General features: G+C 35.1%; 1 protein-coding gene and 1 pseudogene across 7 annotated transcripts in view; one reads left to right on the top strand and one right to left on the bottom strand.

The window, feature by feature from the left end:
- The window catches only part of HEATR5A (HEAT repeat containing 5A), a 111,253-nt gene that overhangs the window by 47,044 nt on the left and 44,121 nt on the right, over positions 1-20,088 (top strand). For all 7 annotated transcript variants that reach the window (XM_059373041.1, XM_059373043.1, XM_059373040.1 and 4 more), the window contains exons 15-21: positions 1,029-1,138; positions 5,343-5,506; positions 5,591-5,766; positions 11,377-11,482; positions 12,339-12,529; positions 15,782-15,941; positions 18,707-18,896. In XM_059373041.1, the coding sequence (XP_059229024.1) occupies positions 1,029-1,138; positions 5,343-5,506; positions 5,591-5,766; positions 11,377-11,482; positions 12,339-12,529; positions 15,782-15,941; positions 18,707-18,896 (1,097 nt within the window). The remainder of the gene's footprint in view (positions 1-1,028; positions 1,139-5,342; positions 5,507-5,590; positions 5,767-11,376; positions 11,483-12,338; positions 12,530-15,781; positions 15,942-18,706; positions 18,897-20,088) is intronic.
- On the bottom strand, positions 3,143-3,833 carry LOC131999867 (transcription factor BTF3-like; annotated as a pseudogene).

Below are 20,088 nucleotides of genomic sequence, written 5' to 3'. Positions count from 1 at the left end.
GAAGATTAAAAAGTACATGGGGGCACCTGCGTGGCTCAGTGGGTTAAAGCCTCTGCCTTCGGCTCAGATCCTGATTCCAGGGTCCTGGGATCAAGCTCTGCATCGGACTCTCTGCCCAGCAGGGAGCCTGCTTCCTCCTCTCTGTCTGCCTGCTTCTCTGCCTACTTTTGATCTCCATCTGTCAAATAAATAAATTAAATATTTAAAATTTTAAAAAAAGAAATTTAAAGTACATGAAAGTGAAAGAAGAGATTTTGTGATTGAAACTTTTAGGGAAACACTGGCTTGGCTTGTGCTTTATTAAAAGAGAATCTGGGATGCCTAGGTAGCTCAGTCAGTTAGGCATCTGCCTTCAGCTCGGGTCATGATCTCAGGATCCTGGGATTGAGTCCCACATGAGGCTCCACTGCTCAGTGGGGAGTCTGCTTCTCCCTCTGTCCCTCCCCCTGCTCATGCGTCTCCCTCTGCCTGTCCCCCTGCTCATGTTCTCTCTCTGTCAAAGGAATAAACAAAATATTTTTAAAAACTAAAAAAGAATAAGAGAAAATTTGTTTTATGATCTTAGCATATTTTGATACTTTTTTCCTATTTGGTGTTGGTATTCCAGATCAAGTTTCAAACAAAAACTTGGATTTTACCTGCATATTTATTTTTCCTGTTTGTTTCCTTCCATATATGATTCCTTTTTCAAATAATAGACTTTTATTTTATTTTATTTTATTTTATTTTATTTTATTTTATTTACAAATGCCAAGTTGTAAATTGTGGAATTTACCAAGTTTGTTTTTAGACAAAATACTGATGGCCTTAGAGATGGAAATTGAATATACAGTTTTGTTGTATAAAGTGTGATAGAAAACATGGTAGAATAATTTCCATGTGTGATACTTTATAATAACTCTCATAACTTATCATCACACTTTTTTTAAAGGAAAAAAGGAAACATAAAAGCATTTATGTTTACTATTCAGTATTTTTATGTTATATAACTTACACATTTAAGATACACTTTTTTTTTTTATTTTAAGGCTTTCTTCAGTGCTAAGAACATATGGAAGCACTTTGAAAACACCATCAGTAGTTTATAAACAAAGGCTTTATGAATTACTGATTTTATTACCTCCTGAAACCTATGAAGGTATGTGCTTTAAACCAAAACATTTTACTGTTTGTGGCTAGGACAGTAATAACCCAGATGAATGAATGAATGATACGATGTTTATTAGTACCTTATTTCTAGGAGGTTTAGTGAGTTCAATCTTAACTATTATATTCATCATTATACAGTAAATAAAGTAAATTTTTTTTAAACCTACTTTTTAACGTCTTGCTTTCTTTTCTTCTCCGGGGAAAAAAGTCCCTAGAGTTCCACCATGTGGAAGAGAATGAGTCACAAAGATTGGTCTTGAGTCTACTTTAGGAATTGGTACAGAATATATAATATAAGTCTATTAGACATTTGACCATTTCTGATTTCCTTCTACATTGATGATCTAATGCACACATTTTGTTTCACTGTTCCATTCTTCGCTATGCCCAAACAGAAGTTTAATACTGAACTACCAAGGTATAATTGATTTTATAAAGTTTAGAGAGTAGGTTTTGCCTTTATTGGGTTCAAATATGACCTTAGGTTACTGGTATACTATGATTGGTAAAATAAACTTGTCCCTGTTTTAAAATTAGTTCTAAAAACTTTCTTGTAAATTTGAAACACAGTTTTAAGAAAATATATTGCTACTGCTGAATTACCTAAGATGCTTGTTTTAAGAGGTGAAAGTTGTAAATGGTCTCCATTGGGAACTTCATTATTCTTTTAGTCTTAATAGTTTTCAGCCAAACATATTAAGTTGATTATTACTTCAGATCTGCTCCTTATAAAAATACATTCATTGGCTTGTATCTATTCTGCAGACAAATGCAGTGTAATAAATACAGTCATTCAAAATATTCACCTGTAACTTCTATTTTGGCCTTTATTATTACGTGAGTGATATTGTTCCCACTGCCTTTCTTCCTGGCTCACAAATGTCCCTAGCAAAATATTTATTACAAAGTAATAAATGTAGTATAAGAAGACACTAAATGTAGTATAAGAAGAACTAGGAAAAAATGGGTAATTGTATCAAAAGAATCATTTCTGTATGCTAGACACTGTGGTAGAAATTGTATATATTATTATCTCATTTATATTAGGATAATAGAGTGAGCTGGTTACATTTCCCTTATTTGACAGATAAAGGCATAGAGAAGTTAAAAAAAACAACTCAAGAACATATATGCAGTAAATAGTGGAATCAGGATTATAGATCTGCTTTGTGCTGTGGTGCATATCTATTTACAGATAACCTACCAGAGACTTAACAAATCGTAAAGGTTTAGTGATAGGTCCTTCTCACTATGTACTATCTCTTAGTATAAAAGAGCTACCTGCCAGATAAAAAAGCCCTAAAGATAATTTCTGTGTTCTACACCTCCGATAGCTATCAGGTTCTGGCAAAAACAATTCCCTTTAGACATTTATATCAATTATGCCATATTTTGGAGTTTATTTTTAAACTACAGATTAAAAAAAACTGATTTCTTTTTCATGTCTTCATTAAACATAGAATACCAGAATTTCAACTTAAGATCTTAAGTGTATCTTCTAATAAATGATAATGTAAGTCTGCCCTTAAAAGACTTAAAGAAAAAAACAAAGTCTCATACTTTTTTCTCAGAATTGGAGTTTGGGAATGCAGTCAGAAGTCCTAAAGGAATAATGAATGTAAAGTGTATAGATTTTAAATCAGTTCCAGAGTGTTCACTGGGAGACAAAGTCAGGAATTACCATAAATTTCTTGAAAAATAGAATCTGTATTTACCCTCTTTATCTTTTTCAAATGTATCTATTTATCTAACATTACTTAAAGAAGAATTCGTTCATAGAAACGTGAAAATATGGAGGTATTAATAGTTTTATGTTTCAACCAAAAATAATAATTTGCCATTCCGTGGTTATCATTTTCCCATCTTTAAAACTATAGAAATAAAATAAAGGATTTTTTTCCTTAAAGACTTTTGATTTTTTTTTTCCCTAGGCAAAAAACTTTATTAAATCTTGTTTCAAACTTTATTCCCAGGCTGCTTCAGCTTAATAAACTGCAAAGAATGAATTGTGTATAAGCAAAAACTGAAAAGAGCTACAGTGTCCAAGGGGCTTGGGCTTAAAAATATTAGAGATCTAGATTTTATCAGATCCATGAACAAAATTTTAAAAAGCAGTCATAATATAAGATAGCAGCTCCCAGTAACTTCTTTAAGTTTTATCTTCTTCAGAAGTTGACTCAATTCAGTTTGCTTCATTCTTGGAAGCGTCATCAAAATTCTCCACAAGATGTGGAACTTCATCATCATCATCCTCTCCGGTAGCAAGTGGTGCTTTTCCATCCACAGATTGTTTGGGCAGAGCTTCAGCCAGTCTTCTTAAACTAGTCAGACTGTCTGCACCAAGTTGGTTTAAGATACTGGGTAGCATTTCTGTCAGCTGCTTTGTCTCAGCATGGCCTATAATGGTGAAAGTGTTCGCTGCCAGCGATGCCTGAACTTTGGGGTTGTTAAAGTGGATCACTGTTCCTTGGTTTGTGAACATAGTCACTTCTTCAATACCAGAGATATTGTTTACCCCTAACTTCTTTAATGAGAACTGAAGTTATTTATCATTTGCTGTGTTCTATGAACCACCTTCTTCTTTCGGCGAGCAGTTCCTTTCCCACCAATGCGCACTTGTGCTTGCAGTTTGGCGAGTTTCTCCTGGTTCGTGATAGTTTCTTTCATCTTGTTGGAGCGGAAATGGGACCGTGCGGGGGACTAGGGTTGGCGCTCAGGGGGTCTTGGGCGGAGCAGCCGAGATTAGGTGCACACACACGGGGACACAAGATGGCAGCTAGAGGAAGGCCGGAAGTTATCAAAGACTTGATTTTTTTAATGGCATTCTGTTTTGATATATTTATATGTAGGGTGCATAAAAGAACTTTACCATTAAAATATGAACTGACATTTAAAATAATGCCTCATCATACAATAATAACCTGTAGTAATTTCTGAGTCTTTTAACACTAAATGAAATAGTAGTCTTTAAAGTTATATATCTCATTAATTCAAAATATGGCTAAGTAAAGAAACAAATTTAAAGTTCTGATGATATTGGTTGATACAATAAATTGTCAAAAAGTAAGTTTATAAGACAGAGTAAGAAATTGCTTTTGTTACGAGAATGTAAATGACTTTATTTTATGGTTGTCAAGCAGATGCAAACTTTTTTATGCTTAACTGACAAAGCCACCCAGGGAGAACTTAAATGAGACTTGAAATATATCTACTAGTTATAACACATAGACTTTACTTAGATCTTGATTCAAACAAAAGCAAACAAAAACAAGCATTTATGAGACAATTGAAAATTTGAACACTGAATGGGTGTTTGATGTTTAGTGTTTTTTAAAACATGGTATTAGAATAGTTTAAAATGTCCTTAGCTTTCAGTGATACACAAGGAAATACTTACAGATGAATATTATGACTTCTAGGGTTTACTTCAAAATAATATGGGAGGTGGTGAGATAGTGGATGGAGGTATAGCGAAACAGAATTGATTCAGCAGGTCAAGCTGCGTGACAGTCGTATGCTGAAGTGGCATGGAGTTATGTCTTCTTCTGTATATGTTTGAAATTTTCCGTAATAGAAAACATGTCCAGGGCACCTGGCTGGCTCAGTTGTTAAGCATCTGCCTTTGGCTCAGGTCATGATCCAAGCATCCTGGGATCAAACCCCGCATCAGGCTCCCTGCTTAGTGGGAAGCCTGCCTCTCCCTCTCCCACAGCCCCTGCTTGTGTTCCCTCTCTTGCTGTCTCTTTCTCTGTCAAATAAGTAAATAAAATCTTTTTTAAAATAAACAAAAATAAAAAACTTGTCAAATGTTTGTAAATTTTTTTAGGCTGTGATTTTTAAAATAAATATAATTTATCTGCTTTCTTATTTGTCTTTTTTTTAATTCTGTTTTTGTCCTTCATGTCATTTAATTTAAAATTATGGTAATATTTCTTCATTATCATAAGGTATATACACACACATATTTTGAGATGTTTTTACAGTATCTATTCTGAGTCTTGTGACCAGTAACACCAGTTGAGCCATTTTTTTGTAGCATATTTTTTAAGGATGAAATAAAATCTTTGGCTGTAATAGATTAAAGTTAGCTGATGTTTAGCTTAAAGTTCTGCCTGGCTTTTTTTTAACCCTGTACTCTAACCAGTTAACTGCTTGTAATAAATCGCTAATTGCTGTTTTCTATAACTCAACAGGAAATCTTTGTGCTCTCCTCAAAGAGCTGGCTGCTGACTTGACTGCCTCTGATATACAGGTGGCAGCATCTGCATTTTTACTTCCACCCTTCTGTCATCGGGATGATCTTGTGATATTAAGTCCTTTGCTACAAGAGACTGACCATAGATTTATTGAAGAGCAGGTATAGTCATTTTCAATAAACTCTTGGGTTAACTCATTCTGTGAACAGTCATTTTAATACCTTTATATATTTGTTTTGTTTTAGCTCCTGCTTGGTAATGGTATTGCTTGTGGCAGCTTGGAGTATGACCCCTATTCTATTTATGAGAAAGATGTAGAGGGAAATTCAGTGCCTAAGCCCTTACCTCCAGTACTGTCAGTTATTAGCTCTGCAGTCAAGCTCTTTGGAGTTGTATGTGCTCATGTGGGAGAAGCTCAAAGGTAAATCATCTTTAGTAGTTCACATATTTTGAAATACAATATTTAATAATTGGTTATTGGTTCAGTAAATGCATAATAGAGAACTGATGCATAAGAAAAATGTCATAAGTTCTCATTAGTGTGGTGCCTGGGTGGGGCAGTCAGTTAAGCGTCCGACTCTTGGTTTCTCAGGTTGTGATCTCATGAGACTGGGCCCTGCACCAGGCTCTGGGCTCAGCACAGCATCTGCTTGAGAGTCTCTTCCTCTCCTTCCTGTCCCCACCCTGCACTGGTTCTGTTTTTCAGAAAGTTCTTTATAAAAGAGTTCTTACAGATGACAGGTGTAGGTATGATAAAGGCTCTTGTTTAATTATTCATCTGGCAAATATTTAATAAGTAATTAAGTCAGTGATTAAATTAAACTGAAAACTGCTAGGCTTTGTTGGGGATGCTGCACTTTACCCACAATTACCTTATCATCTAGCTGAAAATACAAATAGAAAAATGGAGTGGTGAAAAAAAAGAACAAAAGCTCAGTGATATTAGAATTTTGATTTATGAGCTATTGTTACAAAGAAGAATGCTGCTTTTCTGCTTAGATTAGGTCTCTTAAGTTTTCTTACTTCAAGGCTTTGTGGACCCATTATAGGTTTTTAGTTTGGTGGATTTCAAAAATTAGATTAAATTCATTAGTCTTAAGTTTGATAGATTTCAGTCCACTCAAAGTAGACTTCAGTTTTAAAATATCAAAGGCTAGTAATGGTTTCTTACTGAAAATTAGTTTCATAATTGATAATTGAGGTAATACCTTTCTTGGAGATCAAAAAACTACTTACTGTTTTTACATAAAACAATTGTTTTTATGTGAGATACTGAATGCAATGTGAATTTTTCCTATAGGCTCTGCTGTTTAACAATTTATAAATTAGTAACTATCCTCATTTATTCATATTCTCTTCTTCCCTTTCTCCTCTCTCTCTCTCTCTCATTCACTTCCTCTTTCTCTCTTCCTCCCTCCCCACTCCCTCTTACCCTTCCTTCCTTCTTGTCTGCCTCTGGCGTGCTAAACCAAAAATAACATGTAACTAGATACATAGCTTTTATATCACTTTATCTAGTTATGTTTTCCAGAGAATATCAATTAGGTAGGGAATTTTCCTTGGTCTGTTTTGATGAAGACTTGCTAAAATATTTGAATCTTGTCAGCAACACATTTTGCGGGGGTAGGGGGGTGGTTTATTTGCTTTCTTTTTTAAAGTAAGCTCTAGGCCCAACATAAACTCACAATCCCAAGATCAGGAGTTAAGTGTACTATACCAGCTACCAGTCAGGCACCCCAGGAACACATTTTTTAAACATGTCTTTGGATAGTTTACTTTCATTGGATAGAAAAGTGAATAAAGCTTGTGTTGTTTTTTTATGTTGATTTTTAATAGCCTCGTGTCATTTTATTTTAAACAATGATAATATTTGCTCAGTATTGCAAGATATACACACACACACACGCACATTGAGATGTCTTTTCAGAACTTAAATTTTAAAAGATGATGTTTTTCCTAAATTTATTTATAACTCATAGTTTCCTGTGTGTACTGTAACTATAAAGTTGTGGTTATAACATATTTAAGACAATATATAACCAAATTATAAATGAATGCTGTAGCACTAAAAGATGAGAGGAAAATCATAGTAGTCTGGAATATTGAAAGAAGCATTGATAGAGGGACGACAAGACTGGGTGGCTCGGTTGGTTAAGTGTCTGCCTTCTGCTCAGGTCATGATCCCCGGGTCCTGGAATCGAGTTCCGCATCAGGCTCCCTGCTCAGAGGGGAGCCTGCTTGTCCCTCTTCCTGCTGCTCCCCCTGCTTGTGCTCTCTCTTTGGTAAATAAAATAAGATAAGATATAAAATATAAAACTAATAAAACTGATAGACGGGCGCCTTGATGGCTGAGTTGGTTGAGTGTCCCAGTCTTTGGTTCCATCTGGGGATGTGATCTCATGGGTGGTGAGATCCAGCCTGAGCTCAGCTGGGAGTCTGTCTACTTCAGATTCTCTCTCTCCCCCTTTCTTAATCTCAAATAAATAAATCTTGGGGCACCTGGGTGGTTCAGTCAGTTAAGTGTCTGCTCTCAGCTCAGGTCATGATCCCAGGGTCCTGAGATCAAGCCCTGCCTTAGGCTCCCTGCTCAGTAGGGAGTCTGTGTCTCCCTCACCCTCTGCCTGCCGCTTCCCCTGCTTGTGTTCTCTCTCTGTCAAATAAATAAATAAAATCTTAAAAATAAATAAATACATATTTAAGGAAAAAAAGAATTGATATGGTGGGAGTGAATCAGTTTGTAACCATTTTATACAGCATACAGTTTAAAATAATTTGGATTAATATAGCAGTAACTACAGTGATGAAACAGGGATGGCCTTGTGAGGAAAAGATTTAAATTAAGCATATTCTTAAATGGTTCCACTAGCTCCTTTTGATAGGTCTAAGACAAAAAGTGAAAAAGAAAAGAATATATGTCTTATAAGCTTTCCTTTTTAAAAATTGATTTTATTGCTCTTTTAGAGAAGTTTTTTTTTCTTTAGGAAAATTATTTTTTATTCTGTCTAAAATTTAATTAGCTTTAAAGTATGCTAAGTTTTTTTAACCTCACCTGGACTAAAATAGTATATAGAATGAATATATATTTCAGGGAGGAAAGGTTTTATTTATTTTAATAAAAATGTTGAGACCTGGAGTACCTGGGTGGCTCAGTTGGTTAAGCAACTGCCGTCGGCTCAGGTCATGATCCTGGAGTCATGCGATCAAGTCCCACATCCGTCTCCCTGTTTGGCAGGGAGTCTGCCTCTGCCTCTGAACTCTCCCTGCTCATGCTCACACTCTCTCTCAAATAAATAAATAAAATATATTTTTTAGAAAGATGTTGAAACCCGGTAAAAGCAAAACATACTATGTTTAGATTTAACTGAATAAAAATAGTAGTCGGTACTTTGGGGATTTTTAAAGGAAATGGTCTGGCAGAATCCCAGATATAGAAAGTGGGTCATAAGCAGCTCTCAGTAGTCTCCATTGGGTGTCTTTAGAGGACCAGAGAAGAGCAACTATATAAATAGGAAATTTAAGTTTTTAATTCCTTGTTATCCCAAATATGATACTTGTTTAAGATGCCAAATGCTTTTTCTTTTGGGTCTTTACATTTTTAAAGTAAAGAATGTTTTTAACCAAAGTCTCTATAATAGCAACTGAATATTTCAAAGCATTTTATCGTCATTGTGCTTAGCTTTGTGTTTAAACAGCTTAAAAGAAACTCTTATAACATGAGATTGCCCTAAGATTAGAAATGGGTTTTTCATATTTTATTTATACACTTAAAAATTAAATTATCGGGGAGCGCCTGGGTGGCTCAGTGGGTTAAAGCCTCTGCCTTCGGCTCAGGTCATGATCCCGGGGTCCTGGGATTGAGCCCCGCATCAGGCTCTCTGCTCAGCGGGGAGCCTGCTTCCCCCGCCCCCTGCCTACTTGTGATCTCTGTCAAATAAATAAATGAAATTTTTTTTAAAAAACTTAAATTATCTTTAAAAAAATTAAATTATCTTTTTTTTAAGGTTTTATTTATTTATTTGACAGAGATCACAAGTAGGCAGAGAGAGAGGAGGAGGAAGCAGGCTCCCTGCTCAGCAGAGAGCCCGATGCGATGTGGGGCAGAGACTTCACCCACTGAGCCACTGAGCCACCCAGGTGTCCCAAATATTAAATTATCTTTAAATCATTTGCTTTTCTCTGTTTTGACTATAGGTTTCTAAAAATAAGAAAGCTTTGCAGGGGCACCTGGGTGGCTCAGTGGATTAAAGCCCCTGCCTTCTCAGACCATGATCCCAGGGTTCTGGGATCGAGCCCCACATCGGGCTCTCTGCTCAGTGGGGGAGCCTGCTTCCCCCTCTTTCTCTGCCTGCCTCTCTGCTTACTTGTGATCTCTGTCTGTCAAATAAATAAAAATCTTTAAAATAAAATAATAATAAATAAAAATAAAACTTTGTATTGATAATTTTAAAGTACTAAAATGTTTAAGGTACTAGAATGTCGAGATAGTTTTATGCAGAAAAGAACTATGATTGATCTTGTGCATGTGTTGTTTGTGCTTACTTTGAAGCATTTCATACATAAATGCAAAGAATGAATTACTTAATTTCACCTGAAGATTGTTCTACCCTTGACAATACATTGCAGACACTTTGACGACCTTTTAAAATGTAGATTCTGATTTAATAGTATGGTATGCATATATGTTGGATATTGAAATTTTCAGAAACTCATTAGGTAATTCTGATATGCAGCCAAAGTTGGGAACCACTGCTAAATGCTGTAAAATGGCTGATGGAGCGAGAGGAAAAGCATAGTGCTGAAAGGACATGTAAAACAATTCACAGAAGTGACATAAATAACTAGTGAACACATTCAATCCCAGACCAAAAATAATGTTTATATCCATCATAGTTAGAATTGTGAAAATTAGAAAATTGGTCTCCATCAGTAGAATGATTGAACAAATTGTAATTCATGTGCACAGTAAAATTTGGCCTCATGAAAGTTACCAAAGAATAAGAATGATTTGAAAGGTGCTTAGGAGGTAATGTTAAATGAGAAAAACAAGATTTAAAATTGTGTTAATACATAGTGTGATCCTAAGTACATTTTAAAGTATAGCTGGGAGTTCAAAGAGCTGTGCTGATTCTCACTGACTATAGACAACATAAGTTGGCACTACTTTTAAGATGAAGCAGTATATTTAAATCCAGTTAAATCCTCTTACTAAGAACAAAAAAGTTGATGCAAGTAACTTTTAAGATAACCTTTTTTTTTTTAAGATTTTATTTATTTATTTGACAGAGATCACAAGTAGGCAGAGAGGCAGGCAGGGGTGGGGTGGAGGGGTGGAAAACAGGCTCCCCGCTGAGCAGAGAGCCTGCCGCGCCTTAGGATATCCTTTGATTAGAGGTACCTGGCTGGCAACATCAGTAGGATGTGTGACTCTTGATCTTGGGTGTGAGTTTGAACCTCACATTGGGCATAGAGTTTACTTAAGAAAGGAAAGCAAAGGGGCGCCTGGGTGGCTTGGTGGGTTAAGCCTCTGCCTTCAGCTCAGGTCATGGTCTCAGGGTCCTGGGATCCAGCCCTGCATTGGGCTCTCTGCTCAGCAGGGAGCCTGCTTCCCTTCCTCTCTCTCTCTCTGCCTGCTTCACCACCTACTTGTGATCTCTGTCTGTCAAATAAATAAATAAAATCTTTAAAAAAAAAAAAAAAAAGGAAAGAAAAAATAAGATACCATTTGTTTAGAAAAGAGTTATTGAGATAGAATTTGTCCATGTAAATATTTATGAAGTTATACTTTTGGGATTTTTTTCCCCTGCTCTCAAAATGACACAAAATTAAAATTTTTTTGCATTTTTTGTACTTTCTTTTCCTAAAATGTTAGAGTATGTTCAGCAATAGTTTATTTCATTTTAGCAGTTACCACAAAATAATGCAACAAAACAGATTAGTAGTATATACTCAGTAATGCCCTTTGGCTTAATTTATCTTTATTAACAAATTCAATGTTTTACTATTTGCTTTTAAATCTTGTTTCTGATTTTAGGCTTTTTATACTGGAACAGCTTTTGGACAGTATAAAGCACACAAAAGGAGCTCGTCAACAAATAGTTCAGTTACATGTTGTTTCTTCACTCTCTAGTTTCTTGAAGGTAATTGTTGTTGTTGTTTTTTAATTTGGGTGTTTGATTAACTTTTTTTTCTAATATATGGCCAGTCAAATAGTTTGGAGGAAGGTTTAAATTGCTGCTTTTTTTCTTCCCTTTTTTTTAAAAAATATCCTAATGAAAATATTTTGGGATTTGCAATTCCCCTTTTACTTTTTCTCTATGTAAAACTTGTTAGTCAGAAATTAAACCTAAAATCTTGACTTAGGACCATGTTTTAACCTACTTAGCCTAATATCCTATACCAGAGATATGGCCTATGAGTCAAATCTGGCTTATTGTTGCATTTATGGCTTATTGTTTCTAACTAAAATATAATACACTTCATTGGTTATTTTATGGAAATTCCTATTAATGTTCTACTGAACACATATATACTCTAGTGACAATTAATTACCATACTATTTGCTTGGAGATTTAAACTTCTAAAGAACTTTCTGTGAAAAATCAAATTATTTTGGGGTGTTCAGTATTTATGTGTGTGTGTGTGTGTGTGTGTGTTGAAGTAGCAATCCAAGTATTAGCACATTTGCTTAACCAGAATATTCATTCCAAACTGGATTAGAAAATTTACTACAGGAACAACTGGTTGGTTCAGTCTGTTAAGCATCTGAGTCTAAATTACAGCTCAGGTCATGATCTCAGGGTCATGACATTGAGCCCTGAGTCAGTCTCCACATTCAGCAGGGAGCTTCCTTGAGGTTCTCTCTCCCTCTACCTTTGCTCCTCACCCCACTTGCATTCACTCTCATACTCTCTTTTTCTCTAAAATAAATACATTCTTTTTTTAAAAGGAAATTAACTATAGTTGTAAGTTTGGATTATTCTTTACATGTTGCAGTATTTAGCTGGCTCCAAGGGACATTTGGGTCCAGAAGAAATGAGAAGACCTGTCCTAGCGTTGGTGATGGGAGCCCTAGAAAGTCCCAACCCCCTCTTGAGATGTGCAGCTGCAGAGGCATGGGCTAGATTAGCCCAAGTGGTTGATGATGGAGCTTTTACTGCTGCATTAGCTCAAGTTAGCTTTGACAAGTAAGTGAATTTCTTATTTAATACTCATAGACTGTGTGTCAAAACTGGGTATATGGCTTGTTGATTTTTTTGGAACTGGTGAAACTTCATTCTGGAGTTAACAGAAAAAAATTGATAAACACGTGCTTTCAGATGAAGGGTCTCTCATCTTGGAACATAGAACTATTACTACTTCGGCTTTAATTTTTATATAATAAGAGAAAGATTACTAACATATGAGTGATATATTGGCTATCAGTGGAATGGACTCTGGGAGTAAGACATTTATGGAGTTTTATTATGTAAAATATAGATAATAGGTAGTAATAACAATCTATCAGAAAGAGTAAAAGCTGTAGGCTATTAGGATCAGGAACCATAAACTATGTTTTCATTTTTGCCAACTCTGAGGTCATGAACAGAGAGTGAACCTCTCAGCTAGTTTTCCTGTGTCTTTTTTTTTTTAATTTTTTTTAAAAATTTTAATTCAATTAATTAGCATATAACGTATTATTGGTTTCAGAGATACAGGTCTGTGGCTCATCTGTCTTATATAATAGCCAGTGCTCATTACATCACGTGTCCTCCTTAATGGCCATCGCCCCATTACCCCATCCCTCCACTTCCCTCTCCTCCAGCAACTCTGTGTTCCTATGATTAATGAGTCTTTTATGGTTGTCTCCCTCTCTAGTTTCGTCTTGTTTTATTTTTCTTCTCTTCCCCTATGATCCTCAGTTTTGTTTCTTAAATCCCACATATCAGTGAGATCATATGATAATTGTCTTTCCCTGATTGGCTTAATTTCACTTAGCATAATACCCTCTAGTTCCATCCACATCAGTCTAATGGCAAGATTTCTGTATATATGTATACCACATCTTCTTTCTCCACTCATCTGGGATCGACATCTGGGCTCTTTCCATAGTTTGACTATTGTGGCCATTGCTGCTATAAACATTGGGATGCAGATGCCCCTTCAGATCACAACATTTGTATCTTTGGGGTAAATATCCTCTGTTTCAAATAGGAGGTTGTTAATACTACCCTGCCTGCTGAACAGTGTTAAGGTCAATGAGATAATAAATATGAAAGTAATATGAAAGAATAAAACAACCACAAATAAAAGTTCATGGTTATATTAATAGTATATGTATATCAAGTTGTATTTGTAGTAGTAGTAGTAATGCAAGTAGCACTTTGACCTTCCAGTTTACTGAATATGTGTGAGTGATTTGGTTAAGAACTTGAAGTCTGGGGGTGCCTGCCTGGCTCAGTTGGTAGAGCATGTGACTCTTGATCTCAGGGTTGTGAGTTCAAGCCCCACATGGGTACAGAGATTATAAATAAACTTTTAAAAAAGAGAGAGAGCTTGAAGTCTGGAGTCAGATTACAAAACTTGTTTCAAATCCCTTTCTTCCACTTAATAGTTGGTTACTTTGTAAGAGTTATTTTGGCTATCATTTTGTTCTCCTCATCTGTAAAAAGGAATCTCAAGGTTGGGAGTATTAAAGGACTAAATGTACAACACTTAAATTAACACATATATCTAGTCAGTTAATTTGACAAAGGAGTCAAGAATGTATAATGGGGGAAAAACAAGCTACTGCCTGGCTCAGTCAGTAAAGCATGCAACTCTTGATTTGGGGCCCATAAGGTCAAGCCCCACCTTGGTCATAGAGCTTACTTTAAAAACAAAACAATGGGGGGCGGGGAACAGTCTGTTTAATAAATGGTGTTGGGAAAACAGGACAGTTACATGCAAAAGATAAACTGGGCCACTCTCTTATATTGTATACAAAAATCAATTCAGAGTGGATGAAAAACCTGAAATAAGACCAGAAACCATAAAACTCCTAGAAGAAAACATATGCATAAGCTCATTGACATTAATGTTAGAAATATTTAGGGGGAAGGAGGTCTTGCTCCTCAGGCAGTGCAACAAAAGCTAAAACAAATGGAATTACATTAAACTAAAAAGCTTTTGTACAATGAAGGAACTATTAACAAAATAAAAAGGCAACCTATGAATGATGGAAGATATTTGCAAATCATATATTTGATAAGGGGTTAGTATCCAAAATACATAAAGAACTTATACAACTTAATGTCTGAAATCTGATTTTTTAAAAATGCGCAGAGGACCAAATAGACATTTTTCTAAAGAAGACTTACAGATGGCCAACAAGCATGTGAAGAGCTTCTCCCACCATTAATTGTCATGAAAATCCAAATCAAAACCATAATAAGACATCACTTCACACTTGTCTAATTGGCTAGTATCCAAAAGACAGTAATAGGTGTTGAGTAGAATGTGGAGAAAAGTGTACATACACTGTTGGGGAAATATAAATCATAGCTGCTATGAAAAATAGTATGGCGGTTCCTCAAAAAATGAAAAATACAATCCAGCAATTCCACTGCTGGATATTAATTCAAAGAAAGTGAAAACATTGATTAAAAAAGATATATGCACCCCTGTGTTCATTGCAGCATTATTTACAACACCCAAAATATGGAACCAACTGTATCTATTAATAAATGAATAGATAAAGAAGATGTGTGTAATATCGCTTAGCCATAAAAAGAAGGAAATCTTGCCATTTATGACAACATGGAGGGACCTGGAGGATATTATGCTCAGTGAAATAGGACAGAAAGACAAATAGCATGATTTCACGTATCTGTGAAGAGAAATGAATGAACAAACTCAAAGATACAAGAAATAAACTGTTGGTTACCAGAGGGGAGAGGGTGCAAAACAGGTGAAGGGAATTAAGAGGTCCAGACTTCCAGTTATAAAATAAATGTCATGGGATGCAATGTATAACATATAGAATATAGTCAATAATATTGCAGAAACTTTGTATGGTAACAGATGGTAATAGACTTATTGTGGGGATCATTTCATAATGTATAAAAATATCAAATCATTATGCTATATGCCTGAAACTAATAGTATATTGTGTGTTGGTTATACTTCAACTTATAAAAAGTAACTTAAAAATAAAGTAATAGTGCTTGTCTTACAAATTTAGTGTATCTTTGAAAAACATTGAAATTATTCATACTTACTCATTAATAATGTGAAGACATTTTTATATAAATTGTTTTTCTTTTCAAGATACCTTTCAGGTCATTTCAGATATTTTTTTATCACTTAACAGTAAATAATATTTTTTAATTTTGCAGCTATTCATACAAAATGTTTTGCCAGGTAACAGTGTACATGCATTAGTTTTGTTCAATGATTTTTATTTATTTCCATGATTATAGACTGAAATTGGCAAGGGATGTGGTTACCAGAACAGGATACTCATTGGCTTTGGGATCTCTACATAGATATTTAGGAGGAATAAGTTCTTCTCAACATTTGAATTCTTGTGTTGGAATCCTTTTTACTTTGTCTCAGGACAGTACTTCTCCTGATGTGCAGGTAAATACCCCATGTGATACCTTCTTGAAATTCATGATTTGTATATAATGCAGATTGTTTTTATGGACCTTTAACTTGTAAATAATCTCCCCACCAATAAAGCCAAACCATTGTTAACCTTGACTCATTTTTGAAATTCAAATCTTACTATCTTTACTTCACACTCAGTGTTTCTAAAACCAAATTCTTTATCTTTTTCTGAAAATGGATCGTCCATCTTAATAATAACATTTACTCTTTTGGAGATCTTAATTGGTACTAAGGATTGTTTTATATATTCTTCTAAAACATTAACATATTTAAGCCTCACGGCAATCTAGAGTATATATTCCCCTTATACAAAAAAAAAAGAAAACTGGAACTTACAAAAGCGAAGTATCTTACTCACAGCTGAAAGCCAATAAATCATGGAATCAGCTCAAGAACATAAGTCATGACCTCTACACCCATGTTCTTAACCAGTTAAGAACACAGTATACATCTTATCCATTTCAGTTAAAATCCTCATTCTCTTGATATCTTACTCAAATCCTGAATGACTATTTTTCTAACTGCTCTTTTTCTCCACTTATCTTATCTCTGCCTTCCTTGTATGTTCCTAATAGCTATGGTAGTATTTTTTGGTTCTTTGCAAGTCCCCCGAGATGTGAAGACATTTATTTTCCTGAAAGACTTTCATCTTGCCACTTCTCTACCTAAAATTTGGAGAAACTGCTTATTGCTTCCTAAATCACCTCATTCAAGTCCTATCAACTGACCCAGGAACCCTGTTATTACCTGAAAGTACTTGCTTTTCTTGTAGATGACCTGCCTATTTTCATCCAACACGTGCCTTTCTCATATTTGCATTTATATTTTTCCTGTTCTTTTCCCTTACTAATCCTGACTGATAATCCAAATTTTCTAGTGTTCTGGGATCCAGTTTAACCACCTTCCCATCAGATTTCAACATCCCTAATCCACAGTTAGATCTCATTCTTTGAATTACCATATTACAAATCATCTCCTCCTCCTCATCGTCTAGTAGTTGACTGAGTTAACTTATAAGGTGTTCCATTTTTTTATCCTCACTTATTATAACACTTTTTATTCTATTTCCCTTCTTCCCCTTTGAGAAGTCTGTTGTGAATGCACATATTTTTATATCAAATACTTTTTTTGTTGATCAAATACTTTTAGTGGCTTCCAGTATCATCAAATCTTACTCTTCTCAATTACTACGGTATCTTACTTAAAAGTTAATGTTTGTAGCATTTAAAGTACTGTAAGCTTTCAAAAAAATAAAGTACTATAAGCTTTCTTACACATTCATTGGTAAGAGGGATAAAATTTTCTCAGTTTCCGAAATGGAGACATTTTTATGTACTTAAAACATACATAGAAGTAGAATATACTATAAGGACCCTATTATACCCATAATCTGACTGCATTGGTTATTAGTATATGGCCATTCTTGTTTCATTCACTCGTTCATTTGTTCATTCATCCATTAATTCATTGGTGGCTTAAATAACAGAAATTTTATTTTCTCATGGTTCTGGGGGCTTGAAGTCCAAAATCAAAGTGTCACTCAGTTTGGTTTCTTCTGAGCCCTCTTTGTTTGGCTTGCAGGTGGTCACCTCACTGTGTCTTCATTTGGCTTTTCGCTGTGCTTGTGCATCTCTAGTGTCATTCTGTCCAGATTTTCTCTTCTTAGGACACCAGTCACATTGGGTTAGGGCCTATCCTAAAAGCCTCATTTTAACTCCTTTAAATACCCTGTCTCCAAAGACAGCCCCATCCTGAGGTATTGGGAGAGGCTTGTTCATTTAAACCAGAGATGACATACGTATTTTATTAAGAGCCACATAGTAAATTGTGTACACCTTATACGTCATGCAGTCACTGTCGGCTACACAATTCTGTCATTGTAGCAGTAAAGCAGCCATAAATATGTAAATAAATGAGCATGACTGTGTTTCCGTGAAGTTTTATTTATAAAAACATGACAGGTCAGATTTCACTCAAAGGCATTTCATTTGTTTAATAGAAATAAATATAGACTTATTTTATACATATACTTATTTTTATATGTTTATGAAAGTGCACTTAAGTGGGCACCTCTGTGAATAAAGTATACAAACTAAATACACCATGTAACCAGCACCTAGATCAAGAAATAGAACATTATCAATACCCCAAACGCTTTCCTCATGTTCTCTTCTAGTTACTACCTGTCCCACCAAGGATAACCACTATCCTAATTTGCAACATCATATATTAGTTTTGCCTGCTTTTATACTTTATATCAATGGAATCATATGGTATGTACTCTTTTATGTCTGGCTTTCTTCCAACATTATGTTCAAGAGATTTGTCCATATTACTGCATGTATTTGTAGATTTTGTTGAATCTTTTATTTATTTTGAATCTTTTAAAAACTGGAATTTTTGTTCACATAGATTAAACAGTAAACAATTTTTAAAAACTAGATTCACTTCAGGCTGTTAGCTAAAGAACCAAACATAGCCTTGGAATTCTTGGTGCTGAGATTTTGTTTACCATTCTAAATTAGATGATTGTCTTCCATTGTTTTTTACTGAATATTTGAAGAGAAATCTTTTCTTAAACTTCTTATGTTTTCCGTTTTTCTTTCCAGGCTAGTAATAGCACACAAATTACTTTGCTGTTACTTTATCACTTGCTTCAACAAAGACAGTTCATTGTGTTTTATGTTTCTTAATGCTGCTATAGCATTTTAAATTGTTTTTCTCTATCTTCACAGACCTGGGCACTACACTCACTATCATTGATAATTGATTCTGCTGGCCCACTCTATAATATGCATGTGGAACCCACCCTTTCTCTTATTATAATGTTATTATTAAATGTGCCTCCTACTCATGCTGAAGTTCACCAAAGTCTTGGTCGCTGTTTGAATGCCCTTATTACTACATTGGGTCCGGAGTTACAGGGTATGCATAGCTCATTTTGTGCTTTTTACATTAAGAATATACATAGAGGGGCGCCTGGGTGGCTCAGTGGGTTAAGCCTCTGCCTTTGGCTTGGGTCATGATCTCGGGTCCTGGGATCGAGCCCTGCATCAGGCTCTCTGCTCAGCGGGGAGCCTGCTTCTTCCTGCTTCTCTGCCTGCTTGTGATCTCTGTCTGTCAAATAAATAAATAAAATCTTTTAAAAAATGTACATAGAAAATTAATTCATTTCTTATTACTAACTCAAATACTTGTCAGTGAAGTGAAGTTTAGTTTAGCACAATGTTCTATGCAAATCCATGGGCAGAATGTTGAGAGTCATCTTGGGAAGAAGACTTTGACTCCTGAATGTTGACATAATAGAATATAATGTAGAAACGAGAAAACTTAATGTAAGCTCCACCACTACTTAATTGGATGACCTTTGGAAAATCTTCGGTCTTTGTTTTCCTTCTCTATCAAATGAGGGAAAAATTGAAAAGCCTTTGTAGTTAACACATAGTAGGTGATCATATATTTTGTGAAATGCCATTCAGTGTGATTTCTTTTATCTTGAAAAGACAAGGAGTACCATATTTAGAAAGATAGATTTTTTTTAAAGCTTCCCTTTCAATGAAGGTGATAGACATCAAGTGGAATAGTTTAAACAACTCATCTCCTCTAAAAAGTAAGTGACCCAAGTCCCAAAGCTGAGATAATCTGATCTGTTAAATATAAAGTCTGTGATTTTAATATTTGACAGCAACTCAACTGATACAAGCAGAGCCAAGTTCATTAGTCATTTCTAATTTTACATTTCAAATAATTTGATATAACCTAGTCTTAGGTTTTTGTAATGATCTATGTTGACATAAATTTTTTCAAAATAAGAATAATGAACATAACCTTAAAATCTGTCACCTGGATTATCCCTGCTTTTTTAGAAGAAATTTACTTCACAGATCCTTAAGTTTAAAATTGCTATTAAAAAAAATTTAGGGGTGCCTGGGTGGCTCAGTGGGTTAAAGCCTCTCCCTTCAGCTCAGGTCATGATCCCAGAGTCCTGGGATTGAGCCCCGCATTGGGCTCTCTGCTCAGCAGGGAGCCTGCTTCCTCCTCTCTCTCTGCCTGCTTCTCTGCCTACTTGTGATCTCTGTCTGTCAAATAAATAAATAAAATCTTTAAAAAAAAAAAC

The sequence above is a fragment of the Mustela nigripes genome, chromosome 13, assembly GCF_022355385.1.
Source record: "Mustela nigripes isolate SB6536 chromosome 13, MUSNIG.SB6536, whole genome shotgun sequence".
NCBI classification, from domain to species: Eukaryota; Metazoa; Chordata; class Mammalia; order Carnivora; family Mustelidae; genus Mustela; species Mustela nigripes.
The sequence above is the reverse complement of the archived record's forward strand: the minus strand, read 5'-3'. Positions and strand labels throughout refer to the sequence as shown.